Source organism: Aegilops tauschii, chromosome 1 (genome assembly GCF_002575655.3).
Source record: "Aegilops tauschii subsp. strangulata cultivar AL8/78 chromosome 1, Aet v6.0, whole genome shotgun sequence".
In the NCBI taxonomy this organism is placed as follows: Eukaryota; Viridiplantae; Streptophyta; class Magnoliopsida; order Poales; family Poaceae; genus Aegilops; species Aegilops tauschii.
This window is the reverse complement of record NC_053035.3, coordinates 48,733,357-48,755,018: the sequence shown is the minus strand read 5'-3', so window position 1 is coordinate 48,755,018 and position 21,662 is coordinate 48,733,357. Positions and strand designations below refer to the sequence as shown.

At 47.4% G+C, this 21,662-nt stretch overlaps 1 protein-coding gene across 1 annotated transcript; it reads right to left on the bottom strand.

Annotated features, from left to right (window-relative positions):
• Nucleotides 1-19,413: 19,413 nt before the first annotated feature.
• LOC109773555 (agamous-like MADS-box protein AGL61) lies at nucleotides 19,414-20,383 on the bottom strand. Its single transcript, XM_040397380.2, has one exon. The coding sequence runs from the start codon at nucleotides 20,102-20,104 to the stop codon at nucleotides 19,457-19,459; it is 648 nt and encodes a 215-aa protein (XP_040253314.1). The 5' UTR covers nucleotides 20,105-20,383; the 3' UTR covers nucleotides 19,414-19,456.
• Nucleotides 20,384-21,662: the final 1,279 nt, after the last annotated feature.

The window sequence follows — 21,662 nt, the reverse complement described above, 5'->3', positions numbered from 1 at the left end:
GATAGGGTGAAATTTGCCTTCAGCGAGGTCCAAAGATCATATTTCTGTCTATCCTCGACATAAGAAACTTCAGGGTCGTCCTTAGGCTTATTCCATTGCTGGATGCTGATCGAGATGTTGTCCCTAACAATAGCTCCGCACTGAGCAACAAATGCGTCCTTGGTCCGCTTGGGTTCAATCGGTTGGCCGTCGTCTGCAATTTCTGTGATCGTGAACCTTTCATCCTGACGCAACCTTTTCTTTGGGCCTCGTCTCGTTACAGAAGTTTGGCTCGATCCGGAGGGCTATAAAAGAAGAAAGAAGCGTTAATATATGTACATACCAAAACAATTAATGTATCAATTAGTCAGCACATGCTTAATTAATATATATATATATATACCTCGCCGGACTTTGCAACAGCTCCCTCCTCCGTTCGGTCATCGGAGCCATCATCATGGTCTCCTTCTTCCTCCGCCATTCGGTCACCGGAGCCGTCATGATCATGTCCTTCCTCCTCCATTGTTCGATCACCGGAGCCGTCATCCTCTCTCTCCTGACCAACGGTGTCGTTGAGAAACGACAAGACATCACCTCCGTCGTGGATTATATCCCCCAACAACTCTTCTTGTTCTAAGTCTCTGTCCATAGTTTCTGAAATATTACAATATGGCAATATACAAACATGAGAGATGGATATATTAGTGGCAAACATAGACCTAGCTAATATCACAACACAAGGGATCATATTAGTGGCCTCGACGCTTCTACGGTTTGGGGTGGCCTCGACAACGCTCCTAGGGTTTGGGGTGGCCTCAACAATGCTTCTAGGGTTTGGAGTGGCCTCGACAACGCTCTTTTAACTTGGTAAATTTGGGTGGCCTCGACGCTTCTAGGGTTTAGGGTGGCCTCGACAACGCTTCTAGGGTTTGGGGTGGCCTCAACAACACTTCTAGGGTTTAGGGTGGCCTCGACAACACTTTCTTAGTCCTGGTTTGGCGAGAGGGGTTTGATCGATCGACGTCCCCCTCATGTTGAAGAGTTGCCGGAGTTTTCTATGAACAAAAAAATACTGCCTATCACATCTCAGTCCCAGTTTGGGTGGACTCGAGAGTTTGGTCGGGCGAGAGGGGGTTGATCGACGTCCCCCTCATGTCGAAGTTATCGTTGATACGTTTCGAGTGAAAGTACAACACTTGATATGTTTCAAATATATGAACATTTTAACTTAGTAACTTATTAACGTTTCGAGAGAAAAGTTTCTAGTATCATCATTTTAGCTTAGTAACTTAGTAACGTGTCGAGAGAAAACTTAGTAACTTAGTAACATTTTAACTTAGTAATGTTTCGAGAGAAAACTTTCTATTAACATCTCTCTCTCCCTCCTCATGCATGTCCGACGTCCCCCCCTCATGTCGAAGTTATCGAGGAGGGGGTAGATCGACAACGACATCCATACATACATGGAAAAAATGCTATCCATACATAGCCACATACATACATGGAAAAAATGCTATCCATCCATACATACATAGCCACATACAAAAAAATAAATATAGCCACATATATGAAAAAAAATACATATATGAACAAAAAATGCTATGAACAAAAAAACATCATATAAAGTGCACTTTGTTGTTTTGATCTAAACAGCAAGGTTAAGTTGCTTTGAACCAAGGGTTCAAATTCAAACTCAACATATGAATTTATAAAATGCACTTTGTTGTTTTGATCTAAACAGCAAGGTTAAGTTGTTTTTTCATGCATGAAAATGCCATAAACATGAAAATGCCACGTCGGCACTGCCGGAGCTCAGCCGGCGACGACCAAATCCGCGGCGGAAGCTCGCCGTACTTGTGCTACAGAGGGCGGTTGGATGCGCGGAGACCACCAGAAGGTGGCCCAAGTTCATCCGCAACTAGCAGACCCAACAGAAAGGCCGCGGGGTCGCCGGAACGACGACGACGACCATGGGGGCGGTGGACGGAGTTCGGCCGTCCATGTTTCAGGCACTACGTGGCACGGAGAGAGTAGCTGAGGGGCTCTACGGGTTCCCGGGATCACCAGGAGCACGTTGATGCAACACACGCAGGTGGAGGAGTTCAGGACGACGGAGCTCACCGACCATGGTGGCGGCCGGCACTCGGGGCTCGCGGGGCGGCGGCTGGAGGTCAAGCGCATCGACAAGGGGTTAGGGGAAAGGGAGCGGAGCTCACTACGGTTCGGAGGAGCGAGCCAGCGAGGTCGAGGAAGCGCGGACGGTGGCGAATCGGCGAGGGGGATCGCCGGCACCCGAGGTTGAAGACGATGATGTTGGCTATGGTAGGGGTGGGGGCAGGGCGCGGGCTCGGGGACGACGACGGCGACGGCGACGATGGGCCAGGGGCGCGGCGACAGCGACGGGGCGGGGGCGGCGGACGGCGTCGGGGCAGCCTGGCGGCGTCGAGCTCGATCGGCGTCGTCGGGGGAACTAGCGGATGAAGTGTGAAGATTCCTAAGTGTGGGCTTATATACCACACCCTTTAGTCCCGGTTGGTGGCACCAACCGGGACCAAAGAACAGTAGTGATCAAATGTTATTACTGAAAAAATAAATACGTAAAGTTCATACATAGTTCTCATAGAACAACATTAGCTCTCTAGAGCATCTAATTAAAACATACATTGAAACTAACATACAACTATGTAAAGCATTTAAATGCAACAACAAATGCGATCATAATCGTAACTAAGGTAACAATTGATCCAACGGCATAATGATACCAAGCCTCAGTATGAATGACATATTTTCTAATCTTTCTAATCTTCAAGCGCATTGCATCCATCTTGATCTTGTGATCATCGACGACATCCGCAATATGCAACTCCAATCTCATCTTCTCCTCCTCAATTCTTTTCAATTTTTTCTTCAGGTAATTGTTTTCTTCTTCAACTAAATTTAACCTCTCGACAATAGGGTCGATTGGAATTTTCGGTTCACATACCTCCTAGATAAAAACATCTATGTCACGTTGGTCGGCATAATTGTCATAAACACTAAATGAACCAAATAGTTATAAAAGATAATATATACCACATCCGAATCATAGACAGGATGAGCGCCAACGGAGGCGGATACCAAAACCATCACATTATATAATAACAAACAATAATAAAAGCAAGAAAATTATACAAGTATCTATCTAAATCATACAAGTAATAACTTTTTTCTTTTAGAAAGAAGATAAGAACAAGAGGCTCACCACGGTGGTGGCACCGACGAGATCGGCGCGGGCGATCGACAGCGGTGAGGATGGGGACGGGACAGGACAGACCTAAACTAGACAAATCTTGAGGAAAATGGGGCTTGGACAAGGAGTTTCGAGAGGAGAAAGCTTAAGTGTGGCTCGGGCATTTCATCGAACAACTCATATGCATAGGAGGTGAGCTAGAGCACCACAAAGCTCTCCCACGGCCGGCCAAAAAACAGAGTGATGGCTCTGCTCGCGGGCAGGGGCAGGGGTACATATAGGCCAACCTTTAGTCCCGGTTTGTGGCTAAAACCGGGACTAAAGGACATCCTTTGGTCCTGATTCCAGCCACCAACCGAGACTAAAGGTGGTGGGCCAGGAACGAGGGCCATTGGTCTAGTCTGGAACCGGGACCAAAGGGGTCAGACGAATCGGGACCAATGGCCCCCGAGGCCCGGCCGACGCCCTGGCCTCACGAATCGAGACTGATGCACCTATTAGTCCCGGTTCGTAGGAGAACCGAGATTAATGCCCTTTTCAGGCCTGGACCAAAGCCATGTTCTACTAGTTGCTAGGGACGTGCAACAGGTATTAATCCCTTTGTACTCTCACATTCTCCTCTTGTTTGGCATCATGTAGCTCATCAGGTTCATTTACTTATATTGTCTGTTAAAGTAAATTTAGAGATTTGGCAATAATTTAAAATTTAGTTTTTCTTAAACACTAGTAGAAAAAGGGTCAAATGTCAAGCACATTAGTGCCGGTTTGCTTTTGAGCCGGCACTAATGTGTGCATTAGTGCCGGTTCCAATGGCTAGCCGGCCGCTTTCATTAGTACCGGTTCGTGGCCGACCTTTAGCACCGGTTCGTGCCACGGACCGGTACTAAAGTGAGTGGTGGCAGGATGTTGTCAGTCCGGGGCCCCTCCAGCACCTTTAGTACCGGTTCGTGGCACGAACCGGTGCTAAAGGTCGTCCTACATAAACCCTTCGTCCACCCGAGCTCGCTCTGTTCTTCCCCTTTCCCCTCTCCTCTCTGTTCTTCCCCTCTTCCTCTCGAGCTCATCACACATTTTGCCCAAAATTTGTCAAGATTTGAAGGCCCCCATCCATTCAAATGATCACAAAGGTTAGCAACTTTGTCCTTTCATCTCTCATTGCTAGATTAGCTCTTGCAATGCTCTGTATAGTGATTAATTTATGAGTTTAGTAATTTGGGAGGAAATATATGTGCTAGTATTTGATTTATATGCAATTTGAGGTCAAAAATAACACTTAGTTTGCATATGTAGGTGTGGTTTACTTAGTGCCTTCTAAATCTCCGTCGTAACCACAGTCGATCGCCGCACCGTTCCATCGCCGGCACCACCTTGTGGTGAGCCTCTTGTTCATGAATGTTTTACATTATCAAATTGACGTTTGTGTGATTTGGATATATAGTTACTCGTATAATTATCTTACCCGTACGTTGTTTGTTATACATAGTGCCATGGTTTTGATATCCGTCCCCGTCGGCCCTCGTCCTTGTTATGATTCGGATGTGGTATATTCTCTTTTAAAAGTAGTTGTTGCATTTCGTGTTTATGACAAATTATTCCCATCAAGTTGACATAGATATTTTTGTCTAGGAGGTTTGTGAACCGGAAATTCCAACCGACCCTATTGTCGAGAGGTTAAATTTAGTTGAAAGAGAAAACGAGTATTTGAAAGAAAAATTGAAAAGAATTGAGGGGGAGAAGATGGAATTGGAGTTGCATGTTGCCAATGTCGTCAATGATCACAAGATCAAGATGGAGAAAATGCGCTTGAAGATTAGAAAGATTAGAAAATATGCCATTGATAGTGAGGCTTGGTATCATTATGCTGTTGGATCAATTGTTACCTTAGTTGCGATCTTGATCGCATTTGTTGTTGCATTTAAATTCTTTAGTTAGAGAGTTATTTGTTTGTTGCATTTAAGTCTTGTATGAACTTTATGTATGAACTTGTATTAATTTGGTCTTTTCGGTGTTGTGTAATGAAGATGAGCCGACAATGGATGTACGATGACCGATGCTCTCCCGAGTTCATTAATGGTGTGCAAAATTTTCTGCTTGCGGCTGAGGCAAACAAGCGGGCGGATGGTTTTATGCCTTGTCCATGTTTAGTCTGTAAGAATGATCACAACTACTCTACATCAAGAACCATTCACGTCCACCTGTTTAAGTCCGGTTTCATGCCCACTATAATGTTTGGACCAAGCACGGAGAAAGAGGGGTTATGATGGAAGACAATGAAGAAGAAGAGGACGACGACAGCTATCCTGGCCATGGGTTCCCTGAATACGATGATACAACAATGGGGGAAGAAGCTGAGCCGGCAATGCGGGAAGAAGCTGAAGAAGAGGCATCAGATGAGCCCGCTGATGATCTAGGTCGGGCCATTTCCGATGCAAAGAGAAACTGCGCAAGTGATTTGGAGAAGAAGAAGTTGCAGCGCATGTTAGAGGATAACAAGAAATTTTTGTACCCGAATTGCGAAGCTGACAAGAAAAAGTTGGGCACCACACTGGAATTGCTGCAATGGAAGGCAGAGAATGGTGTATCTGACAAGGGATTTGGAAAGTTGCTGGTAATGATAAAGAATATGCTTCCAAAGGACAACGAATTTCCCAAGAGTACGTACGAAGCAAAGAAGGTTGTCTGCCCTCTAGGGTTAGAGGTGTAGAAGATACATGCATGCCCTAATGACTGCATCCTCTACCGCGGTGAGTACGAGGATTTGAACGCTTGCCCGGTATGCGGTGCATTGCGCTATAGGATCAGGCGCGATGACCCTGGTGATGTCGAGGGTGAGCGCCCCAGGAAGAAGATTCCTACCAAGGTGATGTGGTATGCTCCTATAATACCACGGTTGAAACGTTTGTTCCAAAACAAAGAGCATGCCAAGGCGATGCGATGGCACAGAGAAGACCGTAAGAAAGACGGAAAGTTGAGAGTACCCACTGACGGGTCGCAGTGGAGAAAAATCAAGAGAAAGTACGGGAAGGAGTTTGCAAATGACGCAAGGAACGTATGGTTTGGTCTAAGCGCAGATGGCATTAATCCTTTTGGGGAGCAGAGCAGCAACCATAGCACCTAGCATGTGACTCTATGTTTGTATAACCTTCCTCCTTGGTTGTGCATGAAGCGGAAGTTCATTATGATGCCAGTGCTCATCCAAGGCCCTAAGCAACCCGACAACGACATAGATGTGTACCTAAGGCCATTAGTTGAAGAACTCTTATACTTGTGGAATGGAACAGGTGTACGTGCGTGGGATGAGCACATGGGGGAATAATTTGACCTAAAGGCCTTGCTGTTCGTGACCATCAATGATTGGCCTGCTCTCAGTAACCTTTCAGGACAGACAAACAAGGGATACCACGCATGCACGCACTATTTGGATGATACCGACAGTATATATTTGGACAATTGTAGGAAGAATGTGTACCTGGGACATCGTCGATTTCTTCCGAGCAGGCATCCCGTAAGAAAGAAAGGCAAGCATTTCAAAGGTGAGGCGGATCACCGGACGAAGCCTCGCCACCGTACTGGTGCTGATGTACATGATATGGTCACTGATTTGAAGGTAGTCTTTGGAAAGGGTCCTGGCGGACAACCTGTTCCGAATGACGCTGACGGACGCGCACCCATGTGGAAGAAGAAATCTATATTTTGGGACCTGCCCTATTGGAAAGACCTGGAGGTCCGCTCTGCAATCGACGTGATGCACGTGACGAAGAATCTTTGCGTGACCCTATTTGGTTTCTTGGGCGTGTATGGGAAGACAAAAGATACACCTGAGGCACGGGAGGACCAGCAACGTATGCATGGAAAAGATGGCATACATCAGGGTCATGCCAGCTACGCTCTTACCAAAGAAGAGAAGGAAATCTTCTTTGAATGCCTGCTCAGTATTAAGGTAGCGTCTGGCTTCTCGTCGAATATAAAGGGAATAATAAACATGGCAGAGAAAAAGTTCCAGAACCTAAAGTCTCATGACTGCCACGTGATTATGACGCAACTGCTTCCGGTTGCATTGAGGGGGCTTCTACCGGATAATGTTCGATTAGCCATTGTGAAGCTATGTGCATTCCTCAATGCAATCTCTCAGAAGGTAATCGATCCAGAAATCATACCAAGGTTAGAGAATGATTTGGTGCAATGTCTTGTCAGTTTCGAGTTGGTGTTCCCACCATCCTTCTTCAACATCATGACGCACGTCCTAGTTCACCTATGCGAAGAGATTAACGTTTTGGGTCCTGTATTTCTACACAATATGTTCCCCTTTGAGAGGTTCATGGGAGTCTTAAAGAAATATGTTCATAACCGTGCTAGGCCAGAAGGAAGCATCTCCAAGGGCCATGAAAATGAGGAGGTCATTGAGTTTTGTATTGACTTTATTCCTGACCTTAAGCCGATTGGTGTTCCTGAATCGCGGCATAAGGGCAGACTGGATGGAAAAGGCACGCTAGGAGGGAATCCAAAAATATGTATGGACGGACATTCTCTCACTGAAGCACACTACACAGTTCTACAGAATTCCGCCTTGGTGGCTCCGTATATGGACGAACACAAGAATTTTCTATGCTCCAAACACCCGGAGCGGTCTGATGACTGGATTACACGTGAACAAACCAGGAGTTTCGCCGGCTGGTTGCAGACACGTACCATGCATGACGCCTCTATTGAAGATGACCTCTACTCGCTGTCCCGGTTACCATCTTCGAATATAATGACTTTCAAAGGGTACGAGATAAATGGTAATACATTTTACACGATCGCCCAAGATAAGAAGAGCACCAACCAAAACAGTGGTGTCCGCTTTGATGCAACAACCAAGACAGGAAAGGAAACATATTATGGTTACATAGAGGAGATATGGGAACTTGACTATGGACGTGGTTTGAAGGTCCCTTTGTTTCGGTGCAAATGGGTCAATATGACACGAGGCGGGGTAACGGAAGACCCGCAGTATGGAATGACAACAGTGGATCTCAATAATCTTGCGTATGCAAACGAACCATTCGTCCTAGCTAATGATGTGGCACAGGTTTTCTATGTGAAGGATATGTCTACCAAGCCGAGAAAAAGAAAAGATAAGGAAGCGAATGCATCATACGATGAGCCAAAGCGCCACATAGTTCTTTCTGGGAAGAGAAACATCATGGGAGTGGATGACAAGACAGACATGTCAGAAGATTATGAAAAGTTTGATGAAATTGCTCCATTCACAGTGAATATTGACCCGAGCATCCAGTTAAATGATGAAGATTTTCCATGGCTACGGCGCAAAGGGACACACGCGAAGAAAAAGTTTCACACCCAAAGATCTGGGATGTGATCGGCTTCACTATCATCACTTTCTTCTGTGTTTCACACCCAGGAGGGAATCTCTATAATAGTTAGGGGAGTTATGTGTTTTGGCATTTGAAACGCGAAGAAATTTTATGTGCAAACAAATTCTTTCATGCATTTACTGATTTTTTCAGCTAAATGACCCTGAAATTGAAAAGCATTTCAAATGAACTCAGAAAAGGTTGAAAGTTGGCATGGTATCATAATTTCACCCACATAGCATGTGCAAAAAAGTAGAGAGGGTTACCGCAAAAACTGGATGCACTTCGGGTACAAAATGGACAATCTCTTTCGAAGTATCAGGGTTTCGAACGAAAACTCATCCGTTACAAAGGCATTTCATTTTTTAAATAACCTAAGCATTACCAAATTGAATATAATGATAAAACACACTAATATTAAACATAAGAAAAAAGAATCATTGAAAAATCTATTTTCAAAGTTAAGTTATTCACAAACTAGTGATTCACACAAATTTCAAATAATTCAAAATGTAAACTATTCAAATTGTAAACTACCGGCACTAATAGAAAGTTTGTAATTTTTTGTACCTAAAGCAAAAATATTCACAAAGAAACTCTAAATACAGCAAAAAAAACAACTCAAAAATAATAAAACAAAAATAAAAAAGCAAAAAAATAAGAAAATAAAAAAGCCCGCCTACTGCGCCACAGCGGCCTGCATACGACTAGAAACCCAACCTGTTGTTGGGCCAGGATGCAGCCAAAGGCCCAGTAGGCCCATAGGGCAGCACAGAACATTTAGGCCCAGTAGGCCTGCTTTGGAGAGGAGCTCGAGAGAGCTACCGCACTGGGGCTTATAAACCAGTGCGGACGCCCCTCGGCTAGCGAGGTGGGACTAAACAAGACGCAGCGCACCTGCGCCAGCACAACACCTTTGGTACCGGGTGGTGGCTCAAATCGGTATTAAAGGGAGGGTCTTTAGTACCGGTTGGAGCCACCACCCGGTACTAAAGGTGGGCGCTTCCCGCCGCTTGGCCTGACCAAAATTGACCTTTAGTACCGGTTGGTCGCTCCAACCGGTACTAAAGGCCCATCCTATATAAGAAAATACTTCAAAAAATTCAGTTTCTCATCTGCTTCTTCTCCTCTGTCCCATCGCCCGCCGCCCCCCGTCGCCGCCCCCGTCGCCACCCCTCGTTGACGCCCCCGTCGCCGCCCCGTCCCCGTCGTCGCCGCGCCCCGCCCCATCGTCCCCGCCCGTCCCGTCCCCGTCCCCGTCGTCACCGCCCCGTCCCCATCCCCGTCGCCGCCCCCCGTCGCCTCGCCTCGCCGGTGAGCTCCTGCCCCGGCCGCCATGTCCACACACACACACATTGTTTTTTAGTTTTTTAGTTATAGAAATTTTTCTGTTTTTTAGTCATAGAAATATTAGAAATGTTATGAAATGTTAGTTATATAGAAATGTTATAAATTTTTCTGTTTTTAAGTTATAGAAATATTTATAGAAATGTTAGCAATTTTTCTGTTTTTTAGTTATAGAAATATTAGAAATGTTATAGAAATGTTAGAATTAGTTTTAGTTAGATGAATTAGATTAATGTCAAATTGTTAGAATTTGCATATAGAATTTTAGTTATCACAATCCAATCATTTAAAAAATGTTACCTTTTGCGGGCATATAGTATTTGTTCTCGACGATGCCCAGCCCGCATCCTCGCCGTCGACCCGTTCGCGATGACGTCCGGCTGACCCATGTCCGGGATTGGGCTCCGCCGGGCTGGCACTGGGAGGTGCTACCTGGAGGGGCGCGCCGCTTGGTGAGGAACCCGGCCTCGGGTCCCGTCGTCGACCCTGATCTCCTTTGGTGGCATTCGCGTGGGCCACATTCGGTGCAGAGGGAGCCGGCCCCGCCGGAGGTGGTGCGTCGTCGTGTCAGGGAGGAGGACGAGCACGTCCATCGCTACATGGCTGCTATGGACGTCAGGTTCTCCAATACCTGGCAGGTTCTTTGGGCAGATGACTGGAGATATGATCCTGTGATGGTTCCTTGTCTTTGGGTGTCCACCGCCCGCGCCCCAGGAACCGCGAGTGGCCTAGATTCTTCTATAGTATTCGATCTTTATTAGCTACCTAGCCAGTGATGTATTCGAGATTATATATTATTCGAGACGATGTATTCGAGATTATATATTATTCGAGACTATGCATATTATGTACTATATGATTCAGTTTTTCCTTATTGATTGCATCCATGCATTATAATTTGAATACTAAATTGTTTTATATTTCTTTTGTATTAGTTAAATAAAAGCTATGGCGGACAATACCGGCAGAGAGGGAGAAGAGGCCCTGTTCGAGATCATACGCAGCCCTAACAGGCCAGATGATCTGAATGAAGCAAATGAAGGCTCCCAATATCTGAACAATACTGGGGAGGGTGATGATAAGATATTCGATCTCGACGACCGAGCTGATGAAGTCATGAACTATGATTATGATTATGATGACGCAGACAATGATTATGATGACGAATACAATGTTGATCTTATAATAACAAAGACTACCGGCGAGGTATATTTATATAAGCAGGCATCTAGTGATCATCACATCTTTTTTTTATTTGAAGATATATTAACGAATCGATCTTTCTTCTTTCAGCCCTCCGGATCGAGCAAATCTGCTTCTACAGACAGCAGGACAAAGCGCGGCCCGGGCAAAAAGTTGAAGGAGGGTGTAAAGTACAACATCGATTCCATAAAGCTAGTGGCGAACCCCTCACGCCTAAGAACATTGCGAACAAGTTCGTTCGTCAGTGTGGAGTTCTTGTGAAGGACCAACTCCCGATCTCCATTCAAGAATGGAAAGAGCCAAAAACTAAACGCCCAGATGTTACTTGGGTCGACGACAGAGCAAACCAAAAGCTTTGGGAATCTCTGATGGAACATTTCACCCTACCAGATTATTTCACTGATGCAGATGTGCAGAAAGTCAAGGACGCTGCTCTTAAGATAATGGCAATTGCATTCAACACCCACAAGAAAACTGTATGGGCCAACTACCTCGCTGCAGAAAGGAAGACTCCAGAATTCAAGGGAACACTGGAGAAGCAAAGAGAACACTGGCCCGCTTTCGTGAAATTCAAGGAATCAGAATTATCTAAGGAACGGTCGAGAAAAAACAAGGCCAATGCCGCAAAAAAGACGCAGTTCCATAGGCTGGGTCCAGGTGGCTACGCGGTGGCAATGCCTAAGTGGGATAAGTCTGAGCAAGATATGGAGGATGCAGGGGTCACTCCGGTTACTAGGAGCTGGCCCCCCAGGTGCAGAACTTGGTTCTATGCGCATGTGGGGCGTTGGACCCGAAGACAGGCCTGGTTTCGAAGAAGGCAAGTCTAAAAGGAGCAGAACAAAAGTTACTATACCCAAAAGAAGATGCTCGAAAGGGGGTGTTCACGCACAACAGAGAGAACGACGAGCTTACGCGCACCCTGGGAAATCCTGAACACCCGGGAAGAACACGAGGCAAGGGCGTTATTCCCTGGTATGAGGGCTTTTCGGAATGGAACGACGACTACAGGACCCGTGCAAGAAAGAAGATGGAGGAGGAGAAGAAGAGGAAGCTAGAGGAGGAGCAGAGGAAGCAGGACGCGGAACGCCTTCAAGGCCTAGAAGCAAAACACGCGGACTTGGCACTCAAATTCCAGTAGCAGCAGCAGCAGATCGACTCACTTAGCCAGGAAAGGGGGTCTCAGCAGCGGCAGCAGCAAGCGGATGATCATCCAGCATTGGATAGCACCGTCCCATCCATGCCGAGAAGCAGTGTTGGTTCCGCCCCGGGCGACACACTGCTGGATACATACCCTGTGGATGACATCATAGAGAACACTAACTGTGAGCTACACTTCAAAATGAAGAACATATCCATGAAGGTGGCGGACGCCGTTGCTTTTACAATTACCCCCGAAGCAACCTTCCATTGCGCCCCGATTCCAGCAGGCTATGCTCGTGTCTTGGTTGATGAGGTGTTGGACCCATATTCGGGGCTAGAGCTTGACATTCCCGGAGGTGACGACGAGCACACACTGGGAGAGGCCATACATCGTATCATCCTATGGAGAAAGGATCGCATCATCTTTCGAAGTCCACCGACACCGCGTCTGCCGACTCCTCCTCGAAGTCCGCCACTGTGTCAGCAGACTCCCGCTCCTCCAAGTCCACGAACGCATGAGCAGACTCCTGCTTCAAGTCCGGCACAGCGTCAGGCCACACCTCCTGTTTCAAGTCCGACATCGTGTCAGGCCACACCTCCTGCTTCAAGTCCGGCACAGCGTCAGGCCACACCTCCTGCTTCAAGTTCGACACCGTGTCAGGCCACACCTCCTGCTTCAAGTCCGGCACAGCGTCAGGCCACTCCTCCTGCTCCAACAAAGCCACGTCAGCCGTCTCCGCCGCCTAAGCAATGGCAGAAGAGACACGCCGCAGCTATGGTGTGTAGCGGTACGAGTCGAGGTAGTACAAGAAGTACAGGCGGAGACAAGCGATATAAATATGGTCCAAGCAGCCTCGCTCCTCTTCCTCAGAGGCCTTACGACATGACCGAGGAGCAAAACGATGCAATAGTGCGGGCCGAAGTGGACGCTCATTTTGGACCGAAACCGGCAACGCCGCCGAGGGAGAAAGTGCCTGAGGAAAAGATTGACCACTTCATTCGTATGGCTAGACCACCAGCTCCCAAGCCTATTGACTCAGACTATGACCGCCAAATCAGGAAGGCACATCGAGCATGACTACAGAAAGAAGCGAGCTCGAGTTCGAGCCAACAAGCAGCTGTCAAAAAATGCGGGAAAACCGTTCCCCAGCTGGGAGAACAGGCGGCGCAATCGACCCCCCCACTTGTTGTGCCAACAACACATGAGAGTACGCGCGCCCAATATTATTGTGGGCAAACCGTTTACGTTCCCGAGCTGGGCGATGTGGTAATAACCGAGGAGCATATAATGCAGGCTGAAATGCTCAAGATCACTGTTGGACAACTCCTCGATATCGAGCCCATGTCTCCGCTTAGAGAGGAGCAAATAAAACGGAAATATGTCCGGGGCCAACGTTTGGTCGAGCCCGAGGAGGTCAAGAACCTCCCAACGAGAATGTATGAATTGCATAATTGGTACATCAAAATTACCAAGATTTCCAATCGAGAGTCCCTCATGGTGCAAGTCGAGGAAGATCATTACTTCAATAAGAAAGCTCTGTCCGTTGAGTATTCAGAACTATTTCAGTTATTCAATCAAGATGCACTCGACAAATCTATCGTCAGTTGCTATTGTCTGTAAGTGATTTCTTTCTGTAATTTAAGTCTCAAGCTAGCTCTAGTGCTCATTGATTGATCATTAATTACCTGTAATTATATATCCTCACTATATATTCTTTTCTGTGGTATTATGCAGGATGAAGATGTATGAAATGAAAAAAGCTGGACGCTATGGCATTGGGTTCATTGACCCAAATACCGTTAATGAATACACATGGAAATTGGAATGGTGTAGACAAGATGTAGAGAAAAACATGGTAGAGTCCTTAAAGCGCCTCAATAGCAATGAAGATATATAACTTCCTTACAACTTCGAGTGAGTCACACTGTCTTGTACTACAAATTCTGTTTTTGCTTACTAGCTAGATGTTAATAAGTGTATAGGGTTTAGGGTTATAGTTGATTAGTGTTATGCACATGCCCGCTTAACTTATACATGCAAACGTATGCGCATGCAGCTTCCACTGGATCTTGTTAGACATTAAAGTTGACGAAGGAAAGGTTGAAGTACTGGACTCACTACTTAAAAAAGATAGTGACTACACCATCGTGAAGGGGATAGTCGATAGGTTATTTCAATCATTATTAACTATATCTCGGCCTATTTAGTTCGTCATTTCCTGATATGAACTATTTTTAATAATCCCTTTATTAATTTTCTTTGCCGGCGGGCAGGGCTTGGGCAAAGTACATCAAGGTGACTCCAGGAAAATGGCGACAAAAGCTATGTTGGTATCGACCCAAGGTAAGTAATTAAGTAGTACTAGCTAGCTAGCTACCATCTCTTTAATTCTTGTTTCAATACCATTAATTAATTAACATGCTTGATTAATTATTATCTGATTAAATTCTATTCTCGTAAAGGCCCTGAAGCAGGCGACGGGGACTGAAGTGTGTGCATACTACGTTTGTGAGAACATTCGCATGATGGCGTCCAAAAGGAGCAGATCTGGTAGACAGGACTGGGTACGTTTGCGAGAACACTATTCACAAATCTTACATGATTGTCGATATCTAGTCACACAACTAATACACATGCATATTGATCTCCTTCTTAACAGTTCAAAAAGGTGCGGGACCAGCTTCTACTAGAGGAGCGCATACGAGCACTTCAAGAGAAAATAGCGGGATTTTTGCTCGATCAGGTCATAGATCCCAAAGGAGAATACTATTACCCGCTACCGCCCCATGAACCACTTGTCATCGTGCTCCGAAGGCACCAAGGCAACATGTAGGAGAAATTGTATATATATACATGTGTATGTGTGAATAATTAATGGTGGTTGTGAGACATTCGATTATATATATATATGATCAGTTCTATGAGAAAATCTATTTATATATATGCATAACGTGTACAATATGTAGTATCGTAAAATACCAGCAAACAAAAAGAATTAAATGGAAAACACAAAATTAATGGAAACATAAAAATAAAAACCAACCCCCCCCCCCCCCCACACACACACATTTAGTACCGGTTGGTACTAATGGTCTACCAGCACCCGGGCCTGGCTCGTGCCACGTGGTGGCACTTTAGCGCCGGTTCGTGCCGAACCGGTAGTAAAGGGTGGGGGGGCTTTAGTCTCCACTCTTTAGTGCCGGTTGCAGAACCGGCACTAAAGGCCCTTACGAACCGGCGCTAAAACCCGGTTCTGCACTAATGAAAGCATTTGTGTTTTCATTCAACCACTGGTTATGCAAATCTCTACTCCTAATGGAGCAGTTGGTAGTCTCGTTTCCAGGTTTTTTTTCGTCCCACCAAAGCCGGTTTATTTTCGTCCTCCCTCCCACGTCCCAGCGATCCCGTCCCACCAAATCGACGACTTGCACACGCACGAGCGAGCGAGGCGATCAGACTGCCCTCGATCCCATCCAGGTCACAGTCGGGACACCTCTGTCAGGATCCCTTCGCCGCCGCCATCGCTCGCCCATCAAGCGCCGCCGAACCCTTCGCCGCCGCCGATCTCGTCGCTACGTCGACGGCAAGATTTGACGCTGCCGAACCCCTTGCCATCGCGGATCCCTTGCCATCGCGCATCCGCTTCAGGAGCCGCCGCCGATCCGCTTCAGGAGCCGGCGCTGATCCCCATCCAGGTCACAGTCGGGACATCTCTGCCGCCATGCTCGCCGCTACGCGTGGCTGCTCCGGCATCTTCCACCTCGCCTCGCCCTTCACCATCAACCACGTCCTCGACCCCTAGGTACTGCTGCCCCGTGATCGTCCTGTCGTTGTTCCTTCAGAGTTTAGACCTCTCAGTACGGGGTGGCGTGTGTCTTGTTTTGTGGCCGCAGAAGGAGCTGGTGGTGCCACCGGTGGAGGGGGCGCTCAACATTGTTTGCTGCTTCTCATTGTCCAATTCCTCTATTTTTCCTCTTGCTGTAATAGGGACCTGCTGTCGTTGCTTGAGCTTGTTGAGTTTGTTCTGGGATCTCCTCTTCCTGGGCAAAGTATGTTGGAAACCTTGAGCAAGCATCTTATGTTGGTTGTGTCATCAAGCTCTGGCTTGTAACTGTGTATTTCTCTCCTTCTCATCTTCTTCTTTGAGGAGGTTTTTTTTAAGGAGTCTTGACAGATTTGGTAGAGGATCTAAATTTTCTTTAGAATTTTAGAACCACTATCCTTTTTAGTGTCGGTGTTCAATTGATTATAGATGATTGTGACATTTTGGACCATGGTCCTGGTTCGGTGTGGTTTCATGATTGTCATTGGTGTCCCATGTGTTATGTCTATGCTTCTGCAGAAATTCTCACTCAGGTTGAGTAATTTGGAACATATGGAACTGCGATGCTTCTTTGTGTACACATTCATCTTGTGAAGTTAGTATGCATTTAAATTTCAGTGCAAGCATGTTAGATCAGAGGGATTAAGCAAGGTGCATATAATTTTTGAGTTCTTCCAGAACTTCGATGAGATTGCTTCTGCACTGTTCGTCACAGGACGGTGAGTTCCTTCTCGCTGAAACATCTCGGTATATTATGTTTGGCATCAATTTTTTAGCCCCCTACCAATTGTTGTCAAAAGTAGGCCTGCATTGTCACAATAGCTTTTGAGGGATTTTTTTAGAAACAAACTTCTGCGAGGCACAACCATAATCAGTGTGTTAGAAATAAGCTCTGTTCATGTATATTATTATGCCCAATTTAAAACTGAGTATGATCAGAATGGTTTCACTATGGTTATTGTGACTTGTGAGTCTGTGACTGAAGGACTATCCATTGTTGCCCCGTAAAGATTTGTGCAGGTCCATACTTCCTTTTTCCAATGTATTGCGCGGTCGAGGTCTCTAGCAAGGATACCCTCCCTGGGGTGTTCCGCACTTCGTGGACTGCGTCTGCTGGCCCAACGCCAGTGGAGATCCGTTGCTGCAACACCTCAAGGAAGCGTCCTGCAATACGGCGCAACGGCTGCAGGATTGTCCTTCAGGAACTCAGCACCTGGACCTAGGCAGGGCAACGTCGTCTGTGCTATCCTTGTCATCCTGGTGAGCCATACTTTCCTTTTCCGATCCATCCGTTTGGAAACGGAAAAGCTTTATTACTTTGTTCGTTCATCTATATGGAGGTCCTATAAATTGAGGCATGGTGGATGCAGTATTAGCGGCTGGATTAACTGTGCTCAGTAGACAGTACCACAAATGTTTTTCTTGAAAATGTGTTTTACATGCTTCTATATAGTTAAATGATGTGCTTGCTTGTTACATAATTGTTTTTAGCTACAAATCAGCAGGCCCGTCGATGAGGGGGAGCGGAATGAGCGACCGCACAGGGCCTTCAAAATCGAGGGGCCCCCATCGTAGAAAAAACCAGTATATAAAGATGTGTTTCATTGGCTCACTTGATCGCTGAAAAACCAGTACGTACAGGTACATGAAAAAACCAGTTAGTACTTGGCTCCCTGGAACGCTAGAGGCCCAAATTAGCCTACAGCCCATTACCCGGATGGCAGAGCGGAAGCCCTGGACTAGAGGTTCAGGATTCAGAAAAAGATACAGATCGTTCAATTCCAAGAGATTGGAACCGAACAGGCAGCAAACTGCGCAACTAGCGTCTCGCGAGTCGCGATTGGCGATGCCCTAGCAATTGTGCCGGCGTAGTTCAGTTGGCTCCGATCCGATCCGGACCATCCGGCGATCCCATCTTCCATCCGCTGAACGCTGATCATCTACTCATCTGATTGTGCCGACGCAATTCAGTTGCCGTGAAGACTGAAGATGCAACAATCAACAGGGACGCCCGCTGTGTTTTAGTCTTCAAGACCAAGGTTATTTTTCCAACTTATTTTCTTGTATTCAAACGATCTACACATTTAGTCATCTAGTATAATTTCAAGTTATGAGATAACCTGGCACATACTGTTGTTGTTAATGTATGGATTCAGTTTCTATTCTGCCATTGACCCACCTTGCACTTTTAGGAAATTGAACTAACATTGTTTTCGAGTTGACATTACAATGAATTTTAATTGTTTTCTCTTCAGCACTTCCTTAGCAATTAAATGGAGCCTTGTAAGATTTCTAAGAATAATGTCTAACAGAGTGGTTATTCTACCAGATGTGTAATAAGATTTTAAACCTATTGGCCATGCAAAAAGCATGCAGACAATACAAACGAAGATCACATGCATACAAACAAAGATGTATTTTAAAATGGACGGATGGAAATATTTTGCTTTCCAATACAAACGTACTAGGCAGGTCCATTCATCTTGATTCTTGAAACAAGTAACTTTCAATTGTACTCGCGAAATCGTGAATCGCCTGTACGAGAGTCCATGGTATAATCTTTACAGATGCGTAGCCTAGCCTGGACTACAGCGGTGGTAGAGCGGACACCAGGTTGTCGGCGCGGCGGCGCACATTGTCCCTGCTCCCTGAGGCGTTGGAGCGCCCTTGCGAACTCCGGCAGCTCGGCCTCCCCGAGCGCCTCCACGTCCGCCTCCCACCAGAACCGCTTCCCCGCATGCGTCTGCACATCCACCACCTTCTTCCCGACGGCGCTCATCCGCGTGGCCTCCGCAGCCACCTCCACGCCTTTCTTCTCCGTCTCTCGGCACAGCGCCTCCAGGGCCTCCCACTCCACGTCGTCAGCAGCGGTAGCACAAACAAACATTGCTTTATTGCATCTGACACTTATTTCGCTCACTTGAGAATATATTCGGATATCTATCCATTATTACACGACTCAAGCTCCAACAATCAAGGAGATCCAGAGAACATGATAAGATGAGGTTGGCTCTTTGTCATGGGCTAGTATATGGTTTTTATGAAAGTTATATGCAGTTTCTTACTGTCTAACTTACTGAAGTAGTTTTATACTGAATTTTGTTAACACAAATACAGGGCTCCCGCAGCAGGATGGAACACAAATACTGGATCTTTTCCGATGCCTTATGGAAATGTGACTCAGTCCCTCGAAGAATGCATACGCAGGCAACATGAATCGGTGTCTTTGTAGACCTTTCCATTGGTTACTCTAGCAGCAAGATCACGATACAAGCTTCTACAGGTCAGATCCATTGATCTTGATTCTTGAAACAAGTAACTTTCATTTGTAAGATAGTCCCTGTAGCAAATTGATCTTATACTGTAGGAAATTACAATTAAAAAGGGAGTCGTACTTTGTGACACAAATTTCTTTCGCGGATAGCATAAAATAAACCAAGACCACTGGCAATTAACGGATGCCTGGTCCGCCCTGAACTACGGCGGCGGCAGAGCGGACACAGGTTGTCAGCGCGGCGGCGCACGTTGTCCCTGAGGCGCTGGAGCGCCCTGGCGAACTCGGGCAGCTCGGCCTCCCCGAGCGCCTCCACGTCCACCTCCCACCAGAACCGCTTCCCCGCCTGCGTCTGCACGTCCGCCACCTTCTTCCCGACGCCGCTCATCCACGCGGCCTCCGCGGCCACCTCCACGTCTTTCTTCTCTGTCTCCCGGCACAGCGCCTCCAGGGCCTCCCACTCCACGTCGTCAGCAGCGGCAGTGGCAGCAGCATGGACATCGGCGTCGCCGTAGCCGGCGTAGGCCAGGACGGCGTCGGTGGAGGGGCTACCGAACGCGAAGCCTTTGCCGGCCTCGGAGAAGACGACGACGGCGAGGCTGGCGCGGCAGAGCAGGGCGAGCTCGGAGGCCTTCTTCCAGAGGCCGGACTTGCGCTTGGAGAAGGTCACCTGCCGGGACTCCCTGTCCTCCACCAGCCGGTTCTCGCGGCGCTGGCGCCCTTTCGTCTTCTTGCCGAGCGGCGGCTGCATCCTGGTCGTCGAACGAGGTACGCAGGAGGGGGAGAAGCGCGACGACGGCGGAGGCGGGTGCTCTGTTTCTTTCTCTGGGTGAGCTTGAAGGAAGGGGATATATAAGGAGAAAGAAGAAGGCGTACCAAGTCGAAGCCGTGTTGGAGTTGGAGATGCTGTACACTTTTGGAAGGAAATCAATCACCTTGTGCGAATAATTACTGGACTCATGCGTGGTTACCAATTTGCTGCAAACAGATCGGTGTAAGTTTGGGAAAGTACCCTCCTTCTTTTTGGAAAGTTTATCCAGGAATAGGTAAGTTGGGAGCCACCCAGCCTCCTCACGCTCGGGATTTTTGACCGTCGGATTTGTCTTCTGATTCGTTCTGAACCGTACAATCTCGCTCGGGAGAGATCTGGGCCGTTGGATCAAGCCGGATCACTGCTACAATGAATAGTAGCTTCGATCCACTTTTCCTTACTGGTTTTGTTTACTCCGGAATTACTGTCTAACCTCGTTGACGTGTGGGGTCGATCCCTGGTGGGCCGGTCAGCGACTGTGTCTGCGAGCATGGCCTGTGTGGTTCGTCGGCGTCCTCTCCAGTGTGCCACCGCTTGTAGTTTCGCTGCCCCGCCGAGGGTGTTTTCGTCCTTTCACACACAGGTGTATAAAAGGCAGCCCGTGGAGAGAAAACCTGGCCGTCGCTCCTTGCACTCGCGCTGCCCAGCTCTTCCTCTTTCTCCCGCGTCACCTCCCTCTCTCCCTCCAACCCTAGACCCGCGCCCGTCTCCCTGCCCCGCCGCCGTCCAGATCCAACCCCACCCCGCCGTCATTCTCCTTCGCCCAGACCAATCCCATCTCAACCTCCCTCGATCTTTCTCTCTCAAAAAAAAAACCTCCCTCGATCTCCCGTACATCCCCTGCCATCGCGCCGCTGCCGTCGCTGCCGCTCGCCTCGGCCCCCGTCCCCGACCTCACGCTGCCTGGCGCCTCCTCCCGACACCGAGGACCTCCCCTTGCTCCGCCTCTTCTTCCTATCCGGCTAGAACTGCGGCGCACGGCCTCTCATGCTCGCTCGCGACCCTCAGCCGTGTCTAGGGTTTCGGGCTGGGCAGTGCCTTCGCCGCCGGCGCGGCTCCGGTGGGCTCTGACGACTCCTCTCTGTCTCCTCCCTCTCCCCCACGTGCGGTTCCACTTCCCGCTGGCCACGAGGTGCAGCCTTGCAGGGGCGCATCGGGCTGGGTCGCCTCTGTTTCTGGTGAGTTCACCCCCTCCCCCCTTCTCCTCCTCTCCAATCTGCTCTGACTCTCACCCTCTCCCCAGATTTGGTGCAGTAGACGATGTGGGGTTGAGGTGTTCTTGGACGATTTGCTTAAGGTATGTTTCTATACATTGGCATGATATCTAAGACAAGTCTTTGACCTTAGGATTGTCATCAATTTTGTTATTTAGTTATACAGAACTGCATAACATAGAACAGTACTGCTTCTAAATGGATGTTGCCATTGTTGGAAATATGCCCTAGAGGCAATAATAAATTGGTTATTATTATATTTCCTTGTTCATGATAATCGTTTA